The sequence below is a fragment of the Podarcis erhardii genome (assembly GCF_964252035.2).
Source record: "Podarcis erhardii genome assembly, chromosome: 2".
NCBI classification, from domain to species: Eukaryota; Metazoa; Chordata; class Lepidosauria; order Squamata; family Lacertidae; genus Podarcis; species Podarcis erhardii.
Genome location: NC_138498.1, coordinates 120,633,662 through 120,650,400, shown reverse-complemented (window position 1 = coordinate 120,650,400; position 16,739 = coordinate 120,633,662). Strand labels below are relative to the sequence as shown.

The 16,739-nt window shown below is 49.7% G+C and overlaps 1 protein-coding gene across 1 annotated transcript; it reads left to right on the top strand.

Moving 5' to 3' along the window:
• The first annotated feature begins 4,762 nt into the window (after positions 1 to 4,762).
• LOC309336680 (uncharacterized protein) lies at positions 4,763 to 14,957 on the top strand. The gene is made up of 4 exons (XM_081852837.1): positions 4,763 to 4,873; positions 6,734 to 7,731; positions 9,060 to 9,186; positions 9,946 to 14,957. The coding sequence occupies exons 2-4, from the start codon at positions 6,940 to 6,942 to the stop codon at positions 11,049 to 11,051; spliced, it is 2,025 nt and encodes a 674-aa protein (XP_081708963.1). The 5' UTR covers positions 4,763 to 4,873; positions 6,734 to 6,939; the 3' UTR covers positions 11,052 to 14,957.
• Positions 14,958 to 16,739: the final 1,782 nt, after the last annotated feature.

Sequence of the window (16,739 nt, the reverse complement as noted above, 5' to 3'; positions counted from 1 at the left end):
TGACTGCCAGCTTCCAAGGGCTGCCTTTTTGTCACTGGTGTCACTGACGCGGGAGGGGGAGAGGCGCGCCGTTTAGACGGGCAAAACGGCCAGGAAAAGGAGGTTTGCACAAGCATTACGGAAGTTGCACCCAAGGTGATTGCGGGGCGGGGTGTAGTTTGAAGGACGATCTTGCTTTCGGGGGGGCCCAGGAATTTCCCATCTGCTTGCTGTTGGTGGGAAGGGGGGGGGGCTTTTTGGAATCAGCCAGTCATTTTAAAGTGCTTCCCGACAGAGACAATATTTGGGTTGGGAGGAAGGGGGGGCTGTGGCCCAGGTTGCGCACTGAATAAAGTATTTTATAATTTTTCATATTTCTGTTTACTTACTATTTCATAATAAAGTAATTATAAAATACTTTCTTTGTGTTTATTTGATTCCTATTAAAGAGAGTTACTTTATATATAGTCAATATAGGCACAGAGTTAATTTTTTAAACATTTTCTAATGGTGGTGTGCCTCGAGATTTTTTTCATGAAACAAGTGTGCCTTTGCCCAAAAAAGGTTGGGAAACACTGTACTAGTGACCTGTCTTCTCCTGGGAATCCTCGGCGCTTGGACCCAAGCGACTGAAAACCATCACAATGCTGACACTACTTGAGATGTAATATGGATGATGTTTTAATGTAACAGTTGTTTGAACGGTTTGACTTAAGTTCTATGCTTCCATTTGACAACGTTTTGTCAGCGATGTTTTGAGCATTTTCTATCTAAAAGCCAGGTGTTGAATATGTTGAAATGGAATAAAACACCAAGGCTCGTGTTTTTTAGAATGGCTCAACGGGGTGCAAAAGAGGGGATTGAATTAGCTTCTGGTATTAACACAAGAGTGGGACGTCTAATGCCCAATGCAGCCCCCGGGGCTTTCTATCCAGTTCTCGGGACTCTCCTTTGGCCTACCCCCTTCCTAGACCTCACCCCTTCACCGGTCCTGTTTTTTGTCTTCCTGGAACATGTCATTGAACTGGAATAATGCCTTTTGCTCGCCTGGAAGCTGGGTAGCTGGACAAACTTCTGGCTTCTGCATGGCTTGAAATGTCATCTTTTGAACGAGGTAAGAGTCACTTCTGTTGCTCAGTCCTCTGTTTGATTTGACCCCACCTACCTCTGGCATGCAGGGCCGCGGGTGGCGCCGTGGGTTAAACCACAGAGCCCGATCAGAAGGTCGGCGGTTCGAATCCCCGCAATGGGGTGAGCTCCCGTTGCTCGGTCCCTGCTCCTGCCAACCTAGCAGTTCAAAAGCACTTCAAAGTGCAAGTAGATAAATAGGTACCGCTCCGGCGGGAAGGTAAATGGCGTTTCTGTGCGCTGCTCTGGTTCACCAGAAGCAGCTTAGTCATGCTGGCCACATGACCCAGAAGCTGTACGCCGGCTCCCTCGGCCAATAAAGGGAGATGAGCGCCGCAACCCCAGAGTCGGCCACGACTGGACCTAATGGTCAGGGGTCTCTTTACCTTTACTTATGTGACAGCAGCCACAATCCTGGGAACGGCTTCAACTATCTGGCTAAACCAGGTAAGGATAGCCGATGGGTCTCAAACCCTCAATGAGTTAGGGGTCTCAAACCCTGTATGCAAAGACAGGCTACAGTGAATTGAGTGGATGAGACTGACAGTGGTCCAATGGTCAAGAAGGCGGTTTCTGCACTTGCTGTAGACAGAGGGAAGTGAGGAGCAGATGGGGCTCGTCCACCTGGGAAGGGAGCCCATCTAGGAGAAGGAAAACTGATCCTAAACCACCTCTGTCTTGCAGAATAACTTCAGGAGAAGAAAATAATAATAATAAATTCTTATTTATACCCTGCCCTTCCTGGTTCAGGAAAATCGGGCTCAGGGCAGCTAACAACAAATTTAAAACACTTAATTGATGCTACAAGAAAACTAAAAACAGCATAAAATAGGGTATAAAGTGTAAATAACAATCAAGAATCAATTTAGGGGGGAAATCCATCCAATAAACATTAGATGATCACCAGGGCTAGCTGGCTAAATTAGTCCCACTTGGGCCAGCGAGGAGACCAGGGGAGAACCAGCTGTGGGATCCCAGAGAGGGCAATCTTCACAAAAAGGGGAGGGGGAGGGAAGGAAGGGGAACAAAAGATCAGGCCAGGTTCAAATTGAAAGCCAGGCGGAATGGTTCTGTCTTACAGGCCCTGCAGAAGGAAGTCATATATTGCAGGGCCCTGGTCTCATGGGACAGAGCATTCCACCAGGTCGGAGCCATCACTGAGAAGGCCCTGGCCCTGGTGGAGGATAACCTGACTTCCTTAGGGCCCGGGACCTCTAAACTAAGATTATTCATGGACCTTAAGGCTCAGGACAGGAGTAAACCCCACACAAATCCACAGTGGAGTCCCTAAGATGGTTGGATGGTGTCTGGTCTGCCTCCTGCCAGCACCTCCTGCAGCCAAGCTGGTGCCAACTGTCACCTCTGGAACGGCACTCCATTGTTTCTCCAGACAGATGGGTGACAACAACCAGCACACCCCTAATTTTGACATAGTCACACTTATTTGGGTGAACAAATAAGCTCTCCCCCCCCCCCGCAACGTGTCACATGCCACGGTCCCGCAGACCATAAATCCACCACTGGCCACAATAGCTGTTTTCTACCTTTTCCCCCTGCTACCAAACTTAGCTGTTTTCAGAATAACAAGAAATGTAAACCTAGGAAGCAGCATGAAGAGAGAGAAAATAAAACCCATTAACAAAAACGTGTGCAGCACAAACCGGGGTATAAATAATAAATTATTATAATTTACTGCAACACACTTTACGAGGGGCTACCTTTGAAGGTGACACGGAAACAACAATCCAGAATGCGGCAGCTAGACTGGTGACTGGGAGCGGCTGCCGAAACCATATAACACCGGTCCTGAAAGACGAACATTGGCTCCCAGTACGTTTCCAAGCACAATTCAAAGTGTTGGTGCTGACCTTTAAAGCCCTAAACGGCCTCAGCCCAGTATACCTGAAGGAGGGTCTCCACCCCCATCGTTCTGCCCGGACACTGAGATCCAGCTCTGAGGGTCTTCTGGCGGTTCCCTCCCTTGTGAGAAGTGAGGTTACAGGGAACAAATCAGAGGGCCTTCTCGGTGGTGGTGCCAGCCCTGTGGAACACTCTCCCAGCAGATGTCAAGGAAATAAACAACTATCTGACTTTTAGAAGATATCTGAAGGCAGCCCTGTTTAGGGAAGTTTTTTATGTCTCATGTTTTATCGTGTTTTTAATATTCTGTTGGGAGCCACACAGAGTGGCTGGGGAAACCCAGTCAGTCAGATGGGCAGGGTATAAATGATAAATTATTATTATTATTATTATTACTATTATTACTACTACTACAAAGCTTTGCATTTCTTTAGATTGAGTGGCATTGGCACAACTTCTCCACGTTGTCAAGTGAGTTGCCGGGCAAGCAGGGTATGGACAGGTTTGGATTTGCAAAGGAGAGGTCCATTTCTCCCTTGATCAAACTAAATGACTAAACAACAACAAAAACCGGATTGCAGTTTCAGAGTACGACCCTCACCGTGTGGACTGCAGCCTCGCTGCACTCTCCTGACCCTGCGGATTGCAGCCTGACAGCTCAATCCCAGCTCCTCTCCAAAAGTGGTTGTTGTTGTTGTTTAGTCGTTTAGTCGTGTCCGACTCTTCGTGACCCCCTGGACCAGAGCACGCCAGGCACTCCTGTCTTCCAATGCCTCCCGCAGTTTGAATCATAGAATCCTAGAGTTGGAAGAGACCACAAGGGCCTTCGAGTCCAACCCCCTGCCAAGCAGGAAACACCATCAGAGCACTCCTGACATATGGTTGTCAAGCCTCTGCTTAAAGACCTCCAAAGAAGGAGACTCCACCACACTCCTGGGCAGCAAATTCCACTGTCGAACAGCTCTTACTGTCAGGAAGTTCTTCCTAATGTTTAGGTGGAATCTTCTTTCTTGTAGTTTGGAAGCACTGCTCCGTGTCCGCTTCTCTGGAGCAGCAGAAAACAACATTTCTCCCTCCTCTATGTGACATCCTTTTCTATATTTGAACATGGCTATCATATCACCCCTTAACCTCCTCTTCTCCAGGCTAAACATGCCCAGCTCCCTTAGCCGCTCCTCATAAGGCAACGTTTCCAGGCCTTTGACCATTTTGGTTGCCCTCCTCTGGACACGTTCCAGTTTGTCCGTGTCCTTCTTGAACTGTGGTGCCCAGAACTGGACACAGTACTCCAGGTGAGGTCTGACCAGAGCAGAATACAGTGGCACTATTACTTCCCTTGATCTAGATGCCATACTCCTATTGATGCAGCCCAGAATTGCATTGGCTTTTTTAGCTGCCGCGTCACACTGTTGGCTCATGTCAAGTTTGTGGTCAACCAAGACTCCTAGATCCTTTTCACATGTACTGCTCTCAAGCCCAGGTGTCACCCATCTTGTATTTGTGCCTCTCATTTTTTTTGCCCAAGTGCAATACTTTACATTTCTCCCTGTTAAAATTCATCTTGTTTGTTTTGGCCCAGTTCTCTAACCTGTCAAGGTCGTTTTGAAGTGTGATCCTGTCCTCTGGGGCGAAAGCTGCAGCCTTGCAGAGCAAGCAAGCAAGCAGCTGTCGGGCTTTCTTCTCTTTGCACGGAAGGGTTAAGCAGACCGAGGCTGCCTTTCCCAGAGTGGACGGACGGGGGAAGCCATCGGGAGCCTTGGGGGAGGCCATCATTTCCTCTTCCTCGCCTTTTGTAGCGGAGCAGCTGCAGCAGCAGGAGGAGGAGGAGGAGGAGGCGACGCGTCCGGGCAGCTTGGCCTCCCGCGCGCCCTTTGGCAACCAGGCGCCCCTGCGCTCGCGGGAGCAGGTAACGCAGCTCCTTCCATTGCACCTTGCAGAAGAAGGAAAGGGGAAAAAGAGCAGGCTGGGTGCAGCCCCCCGTGCGCAGGAGTGGCGGGGCTGGCGGGGGCAGGAGAAGGGCAAAGGCGGGGTGGGGGGCGGCTGCGGCTGAGCACCTGGCTTTGGAGAGTTGCAAGGGACCCCCAGGGGTCATCCAGCCCAACCCCCTTGCAATGCAGGGATCTCAGCTCAAGCATCCCTGGCAGGTGGCCAGCCAAGCTCTGCTTGAAAACCTCCAAGGAAGGAGAGAGTTGTAGAGTTGCAAGGGACCCCCCCGGGTCATCTAGTCCAACCCCCTGCAATGCTGGAAAGCCTTGCCCAACTGTATAGGTGCTTATTCTTCCTGGGTATTTTGTGTGTGTGAGAGAAGCCAGCCTTTCATTGTTTTCCTTTGCACCTCCCTGCCCCCCTGGAAAACTATAATAATAATAATAATGTTATTATTTGTACCCCGCCCATCTGGCTGGGTTTCCCCAGCTACTCTAGGCGGCTTCCAACAAAGATGAAAAATACACAAAAATGTCACATATTAAAAACTTCCCTGAACAGGGCTGCCTTCAGATGTCTTCTGAATGTCAGGTAGATGTTTATCGCTTTGATATCTGATGGGAGGGCGTTCCTCTTCCTCGCCTGTGGGTGCCCATTGCCGCCCCCCAGCCCAGCCCAGCCCAGCCCAGCAACCTAATCTTTGGGTGAAATGTAGCTCAGTTGGCAAAAACACAAGACTCTTAGTCTCAGGGTTGGGGGTTCGAGCCCCGTTATTCTCAGGTATCTTTTTTTTGTCAAGTAAAATGTTACGCTAGGTAAAATGAAAACATAGATTGAGAGAAGAATAAAAGGAAATGGGGGAGAAAGAGAGGGGGGGAATAGATAAAAGAGGGGGGGCTATTAAAAGAAAGAAGAGAAGTTAAGAAACTTAAGAACTTCCCATTCTTTGTCTGTCAGCTATATAGAAACATTATTCGATTTGTCCACTCCAAAATAACATCCAGCACAGCTACAGTGGTACCTCAGGTTACAGACACTTCTGGTTACAGACTCCGCTAACCCAGAAATATTACCTCGGGTTAAGAACTTTGCTTCAGGATGAGAAGAGAAATTGTGCTGCGGCGGCGCAGCAGCAGGAGGTGGCCCAATTAGCTAAAGTGCTGCTTCAGGTTAAGAAGAGTTTCAGGTTAAGAAGAGACCTCCAGAACGAATTAAGTACTTTACCCGAGGTACCACTGTACTTTCTATAAATCAGTATACCTGAAGTAGCGTCTTCACCCCCATCGTTCTGCCCAGACACTCAGGTCCAGCGCCGAGGGCCTTCTGGCGGTTTTCTCACTGCGAGAAGCAAAGCTACAGGGAACCAGGCAGAGGGCCTTTTCAGTGGTGGCCCTGTGGAACGCCCTCCCATCAGATGTCAAAGAGAACAACAACTACCAGACTTTTAGAAGACATCTGAAGTCAGCCCTGTTTAGGGAAGCTTTTAATGTCTAATAGATTATTGTATTTTAATATTCTGTTGGAAGCTGCCCAGAGTGGCTGGGGAAACCCAGCCAGATGGGCGGGGTATAAATAATAAATTATTAGTCTTACGAGAGGTTTCCAATCTTTAGTAAATGTTAATCACAACCTTTCTCTGATCAAACGTGTCAATTTCGCCACCTTGAATAATTTTAGTAACCGTTCCTCCATTGTTGGTACTGGCGAGTCTTTCAGTCTTTGTGCATGTAAAAGTCTCGCCGCCATAAGTATAACTTGGCTGCTGTAATCATGTATCTTTCCAGTTCTTCGCTTTCTCATCTCTCTGCATCTCTTTCCCCCCCTTTCCCTCACCTCCCAGGAAAAGCCCCCTCAACTCCAGCGGTGGAAGAGCCGTGTTGCCTAAACATGCCCTAAGCCTCTTGTTGGAGGAGCCAGAGAATGGGTGGATAATTCAAGCTGCGTCCGTCTGTCCCGCATACTTTCGTGTATTTGCGTTCTGGCATCCCTGATCAAATCCAAGACCGCGAGAGTGTGACCCGGGCGGCCGCTGTTCCAGAACTCATCATGAGACACAAAATGATCCCGGAGAAAGGACAAACTCAGAGCACAGACTTCCGGGACCGGGTCCCCATGGAGCAGTCAGTTCCCGGAAGCGGGAACCAGCCGGAGGAAAAGCTGCGCCGAACTGGCCCCGAGCTTGGCGAGGCGTCGGAGGGAGCCACTCGAGCGTCTCCTGAACTCGAGGCCGGGAATGACCGAGGCCCCACGAAGAAGGAAGTCCCAGAGAAGATGACGAACGAGCCGGGAGAGAGGCGGTTGAAATACCTGGACCCTCGGGCCGCCTCCAAGTCCCGCAATGCGGGGTGGGCGGACCCCGAGCGACTGGAATCTGAGCCATGGGAGAACTCCAAGTCTTGCTTGGCCTCCTTGGAAGGAGCTGCTGAGGCCTACCGGAAGTTCAGAGGCCTGCCGGATCTCAGGAGGGAAAGCCATGGGGATTGCAGCACCCCCAAGATGGAGGATGAGAGGAAGGCGAGGGAAGATCTCCTCAGAGAAGATTTGGTCGCTATGGACGTGCAGAGGACTCTGTTCCGGGAGTTTCGCTACCAGGAGGCCGAAGGTCCCCGCGAGGCCTGTAGTCGCCTCTGGTACCTCTGCCACCGGTGGCTGAAGCCAGAGAGGCACTCCAAGGAGCAGATCCTGGAGCTGGTGATCCTGGAGCAGTTCCTAGCCATCCTTCCCTCAGAACTGCAGAGCTGGGTCAAGGCCAGTTGCCCCCAGACATGTGACCAGGCGGTGGCCCTGGCAGAGGACTTTGTGCCCAGGCGGCAAGAAAATAGGCGCCTGGAGCGGGAGGTGAGTGCGCTTTCTTGAAGCGGTCCCAGGGGGCCGCTTCCATTTCGTTTTTCGTGTGGAACGGAAGTCAAGTGGCCAATCTGCATAACAACCGGTTGTTGTGCACATTCACCAGACTTCTGGGAGAATGTGCACAAAACCCAAAGAGGACATTGGGCATGTCTCTTGGCCAGCGTACATAATCTCCAACAAGCCTTGGAGAACGTGCATATGTCAGCTTGATTTTGTACATTCTCCGGTCATTGTGCACAATCTCCAACATGGCTTGAGAATGTGCATTAATTCACAACTGCGTTTTGTACATTCTCTGGCTGATCTGTCTTGTGACAGACCATTGCATGTTTAATATGGGTGCCATGTCACTCTGAAACTATCGTCTTCTCCTTTTCCGGCTCATCCCTTGACTTCCGTAGTTAATTTTTCAGAGAGTGCTAATGTCCATTCTTTTTTGTTTCTACTATGGTCATTCTAGATGCAGGGACTTCCAGTTTTGAACAGTAAGTTGTCTAGCAGCTAAAAAAAGGAAGGCGATTAGCTCTTTTAACGTTACCTTCATCAGAAATGGTTAGCAAAACCAAGGCTGGGGTGTGGCTAATTCTTCTTATGGACAGTTTTATTCTTTTTATCTTTCCCATAAACTGCTTTGAGGTTTGTTTTTACTGTCAAGCAACGTATAAATTTTGTGAACTAAACATAAGCCCCTCATATATAGATCGTGGGTAGGCAAACTAAGGCCTGGGGGCCGGATCCGGCCTAATCGCCATCTAAATCCAGCCTGCGGACGGTCTGGGAATCAGCGTGTTTTTACATGAGTAGAATGTGTGCTTTTATTTCAAATGCATCTCTGGGTTATTTGTGGGGCATAGGAATTCATTCATATATTTTTTTCAAAATATAGTCCGGCCCCCCACAAGGTCTGAGGGACAGTGGACCGGCCCCCTGCTGAAAAAGTTTGCTGACCCTGGATATATATGGAGCTGGTAGATAGAGGGCCAGTGTGGTGAAGTGGTTAAGAGTGGTGGACTTGTAATCTGGGGAACCGGGTTCGCATCTCCGCTCCTCCACATGCAGCTGCTGGGTGACCTTGGGCCAGTCACACTTCTCTGAAATCTCTCAGCCCCACGCACCTCACAGAGTGTTTGTTGTGGGGGAGGAAGGGAAAGGAGAATGTTAGCCGCTTTGAGACTCCTTCGGGTAGTGATAAAGCGGGATATCAAATCCAAACTCTTCTTCTTCTTCTTCTTCTTCTTCTTCTTCTTCTAGAGATATTCATACATGCATACATTTTCCTATTTTGATACCACCCCCACCCTCCCGCTGTGTTTCAGAGGCCAGCGTTAATCCAGGAGGTAGCTTTGAACTTCCACACAGCTGAGCCGCCCCCAGCCATCCCCGGGGAGAAAGCACTTCGCTCTGAGGTCAAGCAAGAAGGAAACGGTGACACTGATTCGGAGGGTAAGGGCTCTGTGCTGCTTCCTCTTGAGTGCAGGAAGCTCTTCCAACCAATAATAATAATAATAATAATAATAATAATAATAATAATAATAATTTATTTGTACCCCGCCCATCTGGCTGGGTTTCCCCAGCCACTCTGGGCGGCTTCCACAAAGACCAAAATTACACTAAGATGTCATACATTAAAAAATTCCCTGAACAGGGCTGCCTTCAGATGTCTTCTGAATGTCAGGAAGCCACGCCTCAGTTGTTCCGAACAAGCTTCCGGAACGGATTACATTTGACAACCGAGGTTTGACTGTACGTGGTTTAGGATAATTTGTCTCCCATGGTAGTACCATATTGGCCTGGATATAAGCTGCACTTTCCCCCCAAATTCTGACCATGAAAAGTTATAGTGCATCTTAAATTCCCTACCTTACAGAATTTGCCTTTTTTGGAATATCGCTGCTGAAACAGACATATGGCAAAACGGAATGGGTGTGAATGCCAGCAGAATTTTAAGGGAGTAACTTATATTCAGGAATTGTCTTTTCTCCCCCCCCCCACCTTGAATTTTAAAGGTGCGGCTTATATTTGGGTACGGCTTATATTCTGGCCAATATGGTAGCTACACATCCTAGTATTTTTCTCCCAAAATTTGTAAGCGTTGCACATTGCGTAAACATACATTTCACATGGTAAGATGGACCATTGGCCCGGTCAGGCCTCCTTGATGTCCTTGCGTAGCTTCTCAGCTTCTCTCGTCTTTCCCTGCAGGTGACGACGGGTGGGTGATCGAGGCAGCGCAAGACAATTCCCCTCTGCAGGATCCCGAGCCGGCAAAGATCTGCGGGTCCTCGTGGGACAGGATCCCTTGGTCCCAAGAAGATGGAGGAGCTTCTGTGAGTCATGGCGACGACGGCCCGCAAAGGAGCAAGGAGAAACGCCAAGAGCAGAGGGCGTCCGAGAGCGCCCCTTGCGTCGGGGACGGAGGAGGCCAGAGCCAAGCGGTCGTCGTCAAGAGGAGGCGGCGCAGTCGAGGGAAGAAGACGTGCGGCATGTGCGGGAAGACCTTCAGCCGCAGCACCGTGCTGGCAGCGCACCAGCGGACGCACACGGGCGAGAAGCCCTTCATGTGCCAGAGCTGCGGGAAGTGCTTCAGCTTCAAGTCGACGCTGGTGGCGCACGAGAGGACCCACACGGGCGAGAGGCCGTACACCTGCGACCAGTGCGGGAAGAGCTTCACCGTCAGCTCGGTGCTGACGCGCCACTACCGCGTCCACATCGAGAAGGAGCTGTTCGGCTGCTCCGAGTGCGGCAAGAGCTTCGCCCAGAAGTCGCAGCTCCACAACCACCAGAAGGTGCACGTCCGGGAGAAGCCGTTCAAGTGCGCTCAGTGCGGCGAGGGCTTCAGCCGCGGCTCCAGCCTCAAGAAGCACGAGGGCTCGCACACGGGCGAGAAGCCCTTCAAGTGCCCCGACTGCGACAAGTCCTTCAACACGTCCTCACAGCTGGTCAAGCACCACCGCGTCCACACCGGGGAGAGGCCCTACACCTGCGCCGAGTGCGGGAAGAGCTTCAGCCAATGGCAGATCCTCATGGTCCACCAGAGGACCCACACGGGCGAGAAGCCCTTCAAGTGTGCCACCTGCGGCAAGTGCTTTTCCGACCGCGCCGTCCACATCCGGCACCAGAAGGTCCACACGGGCGAGAGGCCGCACCAGTGCGCCACCTGCGGCAAACGGTTCACCCACCGCACCGTCCTGGTCAAGCACCAGAAGATCCACATGCGCGAAGCCTTGAACATGCTGCGGTTGCAGGAGGAGAAGGAGCAGAAGCAGCGGTCGGAGCTGCCGCCGCCGCTGCCCGAGGAAGCCTCGTAAAAGCTCAGGAGCATCGCCAAATGCCTTGGGAGAGACGCCATGCAGACGACCATGTACTCCAGGGGGGTTGGGAGCTGTGGGGTCCTCTCGGGTGTTGCCAGGCTCGCATCAGCCCTGGGTAACGTAGCCAAGGACCTGGGTGACAGTTCCCCATCCCTGTGCTATGAGTAACCCGGATGGTGCCTTCCAGATTTTGTTGGACTCCATCTCCCATCAGTGCTGGTCAGAGAAGGCAGGAGATGTAGTCAAGTCACGTCTTAGAGGGCCATACTTTCCCCCTTTTTTCTTTTTTGATGCGCATTGCCATTCATTTATTTATTTTTTATGCTTTTTCCAATATCCAATTTATACATCGCATTTTTTCCATCATACAGTATTTACAGACTTCCCAACCCAGCGCTCTGAGGCATTCTAGATATACCTTGGTTGTCGAACTTAATCTGTTCCGGGAGTCTGTTTGATTCCCGAAATGGTTCGGAAACCAAGGTTGGCTGCAGGAGCTTCCTGGTACTCAATTGGAAGCTGCGTCAGACGTTCAGCTTCCGAAAACGTTCGCAAACCGGAACACTCACTTCCGGGTTTGCGGTGTTCGGGAGCCAGAATGTTCAAATCGCAAGGCATTCAGAAACCAAGGTATGACTGTACCTTGTTTCGCTCCATATCAGGTACTTCACCCACCCAAATTCCCCCCTCCTCTTCGTTATAGTTGCTCATAAAAGTTACCCCAGCTTGAAAGTTTATTTTGGTATCATCTTCTCCAAAGCTTTCCCACTCGTCCCTTATCCAATTGTCATCCTGGTTTCCTTATTTCGGCCATCATATTAGCCAGTCCTGCAAATTCTATCCGCTTCTGCAGCCGTTGTTCTTGGGATTCCTCTCTCCAGTTTTTAGCATAGACTGTTCTAGCTGGTTTCCTCTAGCTGTAGTCAAAGTGGTTCCTTCCAGATGTTGCTGTACTCCATCGCCCATCCTTCTCAGCCGGAACGGTCAGGGATGATGCAAGATGTAGCCAGATAGCCACAGTTTCCCCTCCATTCCTGATATAAACAAACAAACCACAGTTTCCCTAAGCAGAGATCTTTTGCTTTTGTTCCAGAACAGAAATGGATGCTTCTCATCTCCAGAACTTAAAAGGGGATGCTTGCGAGCCTAAAGCTCACGGAGACTCGCCTCCCCGCCCCCCAATAGGTCGGGTAACCATGCATTTCCCATTAAATCTGACGGCCCACAACTCCCCCCATTTCTGGTTCAAACTGCGGTTCCTTCACACCTGCAGTTTAGAATGCTGCAGCTTTGCCATCCCAGATTAACCCCACGGTAGTCTGTAGCTGCATGCGCACATATCGTCTTCCGCAACCTGGCGTCTTCCAGATGTTTTGTCCTCCCAGTTCTCATCAGCATGGCTGGCGTTCAGCGATGAGGGGAGTAAAGGGTATTATGACCCCATGGCAAACCCCTCTATGAGGCTTCGGTGGCAGGTTTCTATGCCTTCGCCTCCGATTAGGGGAAGAACACCCATTCACCCCACTCCCACCTGGTTGGACACCACAGACTGCCCCCCCCAAGGTACCCACACACCACTGTAAGCTTCTGTGGGGTAAAATTAAGAATGGGGAACACTTGGCTCTTATGGTGCTATCGGTCTCCAGTGCCCGTTAATGCTGACCATTCACAACTGTGGCTGCTCGGGCTGGTAGGACTTGAACTGCCATGTTGGCTGACCCTGCCAAAGTGAATTATTATTACAGTGGTACCTCGGTTTTCAAACGTAATCCATTCCGGAAGTCCGTTCGAGTTCTGAAACATTCGAAAACCGAAAGCAGAAGCCTCAAAAACAGAGGCGTTTATCTTCCAGGTTTTCGGCGTTCAAGTTCCGAAATGTTCAACTACGGAGGCGTTCTAAAACCGAGGTACCACTGTATTATTATTATTATTATTATTATTATTATTATTATTACCATTATTATTATTTCTATTATGATGGTGATCCAATGTATTCTTATCCTGCTTTTCTCCCAAACTTAAGGTGGCTTGCAGCGTTTAAAACGGGCATAATTAACTTCAAATAAAAACAAGCAGGTTAAAAGCAGAACGTAAAATACATAAAATCATGTTTAAAACCAGGGCTAAAAGTACCGTTTGCCCTGACAGCAGCCTGGGGTCAGCTTCATCTGTGTCTACAGTCTGAATAAGTAGGTCCAAGCCTGCTTCCTTCCTGCAACCCCGGCCTCTTGCTCACTAGATGTTTTGAACCGCAATGGCCTCGTTGGCTGGGAGTTGTAGTCCGAGAGCACCTGGTGGGTGAGAGGCTGAGGGCAGCTGCTGTGAACCAGGGATGGAATCCGGCACCCTTGTTCAGGCAGCACAAGGATTTACATTTGCACAATGGAAATTCCTGGATGCCAAGATCCAAGTACTCTTTTGTGAGAGAATCTTTAAAGTATGCCCTTCCAACAGAGTTCCAAAAAAATCCCCTCTGTGAAGTTTCCCTCTTTCCCCAGCATAGGAAAAGGTACACGTTGGGTAAGTTAAAAATTGGTTTAGTTACCAATTCTCCAAAGGTCAGATTCATGTAGTTGAGCTGGCGGCAGAGTCGTTGGCATCTGTCTGGTATAGGAACTTGAGAGTGGCTTGTGAAAGCCATGCGGTTGAGCTGCAAGAACCAGCTCTAGCCTTTTCATGTGCTGAGCTTCTCAGGTAGGTGAACAATAGTCTTGATTCCCTATATCCTCCCCAGGTCAGCTAAGCCTGGCAGGACAGCTTACTCTATGGTCTTAACCCCTTCATACACTAATTAGACTTAGACGTGTTGGTTATATGTGGCTGGTTATCCAACATTTTCTGTCCCGCAAGCTTCCTAAATCTGCTTTTGAGGGTTGCCCAGGGGGAGGGAACTCCAGAACAGATTTAAGGGGTGCATGGGAAGAGGAGGAGGGCAGGAGTTTTGTTGCACCAGCAGAAATCCTTATGCTAACGGAACCAATGACTTATTGCTACGTTGTACTACGGGAGGGTTGTTGAACTCTTCTCATCGTTCAAGAATTCCATTTTGCCAGTTGGAATGATTCCCCGCCTCTCCTCCTGCCACATGCTGCTCTGACACAAACACACCCCGTCAATTTTGGGGTGTGTGGAGGGAGGGGAACTCCTGTTGCGCAAGCAGAAGTCCTTGCACCGAGCTTCCACTGTGGGGACTTGTGAGGTGATCCCCACTCCATATCTCCTCAAACTATCCTGAGCCATTCTGTAATAACACAGAAGCCCGAATGCCAAAAACTGGAAATAACAAAACCTCTCTGAACGTTGCATCAAGACAGACTTGCTGTGGATGGTGAACAGGCCAAAAGAGGCCCAACAAGCCGCACTCTTTCTCCAAAATGGCGGACCCCACACAGGAGTCCCTTGGGGAAAAAGATGAAATCCTACCAAAGGAATTTTCTGGATTCGAACTCCCAGCAGGCAGTTCCAAAACGGGATAATCTGGAGTCCATCATCTGAAGGGCCACCCAAAATGGTTTGTGTGACCTCGCTGTAAAAGCTCTTGGCTTGGCGATCGAAAACTTCCGCATTTATGGGATGCCAGCGAACCCGCCTCTCTCAGAGTCCTCGTCTTTGAAGCTATGCACTCGGTTGAACGGATGACGCATCTAGACAGACGGTTGAAGCAGCGAGGAGTCTGTTGGGGTTCTCTGCATGTGCATTGACTAGTAGTGGGTAGATTATTTTTTTCTTGGGGTGGGATGGGGGAGGAAACAATTCTTCATTGAATTGTTCTTTGGGGGCGCAGTCCTCTCAATTTCTGACTCCGGAGACTTGACAACATCCTGTCCTCATTATAACAGTAAGAGGGTATTGTATACGATAGAAACTGATTAAAGCAAAATGTAAGAAGTGCCTAATAACTGGGCCTGTCTCTGTGAGGTTTTCCTTTGGCTCCTCTTTGTTTAAGGCTGGGACTGAGGTGCTAAACGCCCCTTCCAGTTCTGCTCTGATGCCTGATTTCCACCTGCTGAAGCGATCGAGTTCTCTGTTGGGTCCGGCGGTCTGGGCAGAGACCTATTGCGGTCTTGAGGGTGCTCTGGAGTGTCTGGAGGTGGTTGGAGGATGGATGGTGGCTAACAGATTGAGGTTGATTCCTGACAAGACAGAAGTACTGTTTTTGGCGGACAGAGGGTGGGCAGGTGTGGAGGACTTCCTGGTCCAGAACGGGGTAACTTTGCCCCTGAAGGACCAGGTGCGCAGCCTGGGAGTCATTTTGGACTCACAGCTGTCCATGGAGGCGAAGGTTAATTCTGTGTCCAGGGCAACTGTTTATCAGCTCTACCTGGTATGCAGGCTGAGACCCTCCCTGCCCGCAGACTGTCTCGCCAGAGTGGTGCATGCTCTGGTTATCTCCCGCTTGGACTACTGCAATGCGCCCTACGTGGGGCTACCTTTGAAGGTGACCCGGAAACTGCAACTAATCCAGAATGCAGCAGCTAGGCTGGTGACTGGGAGCGGCCGCCAAGACTGGTCCTGAAAGACCTACATTGGCTCCCAGTATTTTTCCGAGCACAATTCAAAGTGTTGGTGTTGACCTTTAAAGCCCTAAACGGCCTCGGCCCAGCACACCTGAAGGAGCATCTCCACCCCCATCGTCCAGTCCAGACACTGAGGTCCAGCGCCAAGGGCCTTCTGGCGGTTCCCTCCCTGTGAGAAGTGAGGATGCAGGGAACCAGGCAGAGGGCTTTCTCAGTAGTGGCGCCCGCCCTGTGGAATGCCCTCCCATCAGATGTCAAGGAAATAAACAACTATCTGGCTTTTAGAAGACATCTGAATGCAGCCCTGTTTAGGGAAGTTTTTAATGTTTGATCTTTTATTGTGTTTTTAATATCCTGTTGGAAGCTGCCCAGAGTGGTTGGGGAGGTCCGGCCAGATGGGTGGGGTGTAAGTAATAAATTATTATTATTATTATATTATTATGCTCTGCAAAGTGTCCGGTGACACTTGAAAGACTAATGGTTTAACCCACAGCGCCACCCGCGGAAGATTGTGCATGTGTGAGAGGACATGGCATAGCCATCGTCAAATATCTCAAGGGCTGTCACATGGAAGAGGGAACAAGCTTGTTTTCTCCTGCTCTGGAGGGTAGAACTCGAACCCATGGCTTCAAGCTGCAAGGAAGAAGATAAACATCAGGAAGAACTTTCTGACAGTAAGAGATGTTCAGCAGTGGAACAGCCTCCCTCTGGGGGTTGTGGGCTTTCTTTGGAGGCTTTTACGCAGTGGCTTGGCCATCTGTCATGAATACTTTAACCGAGATTCCTGCATTGTGGGGGTTGGGGGGTTGGGCTAGATGACCCTCGGGTCCCTTCTAGCTCCAAGATTCTACGAAAGAGGCAGTGAATAGTGAAGAGAGTGGAGTTTTAATCAATCATTTTATTTGTATGCCGACTTTCCAAAGTTGAAACTATGCTCAAGGCAGCTTACAACATATAAAAACCCCCACATAACTACAGATGGGCAGGGTATAAATAAATCAATAATGATTATTATTTGGGGGTGTTATATTATTATTATTATTATTATTATTATTATTATTATTATTATTACAGCCAGAAAAGTTTTGGCTTCTCCGTTCGTCCTAGCCTTGGATCCAGGTTCCAGCTCAACTGAGACACAAACACACACACCGGGGGATAAACAAAT

Excerpts from the sequence above, each read along its gene's own strand:
- LOC309336680 (XM_081852837.1), top strand. The coding sequence starts at position 6,940 with ATGAGACACAAAATGATCCCGGAGAAAGGACAAACTCAGAGCACAGAC. Across the intron at positions 7,732-9,059 it reads ATAGGCGCCTGGAGCGGGAG|AGGCCAGCGTTAATCCAGGA; the intron begins GTGAGTGCGCTT and ends GCTGTGTTTCAG. Across the intron at positions 9,187-9,945 it reads CGGTGACACTGATTCGGAGG|GTGACGACGGGTGGGTGATC; the intron begins GTAAGGGCTCTG and ends CTTTCCCTGCAG.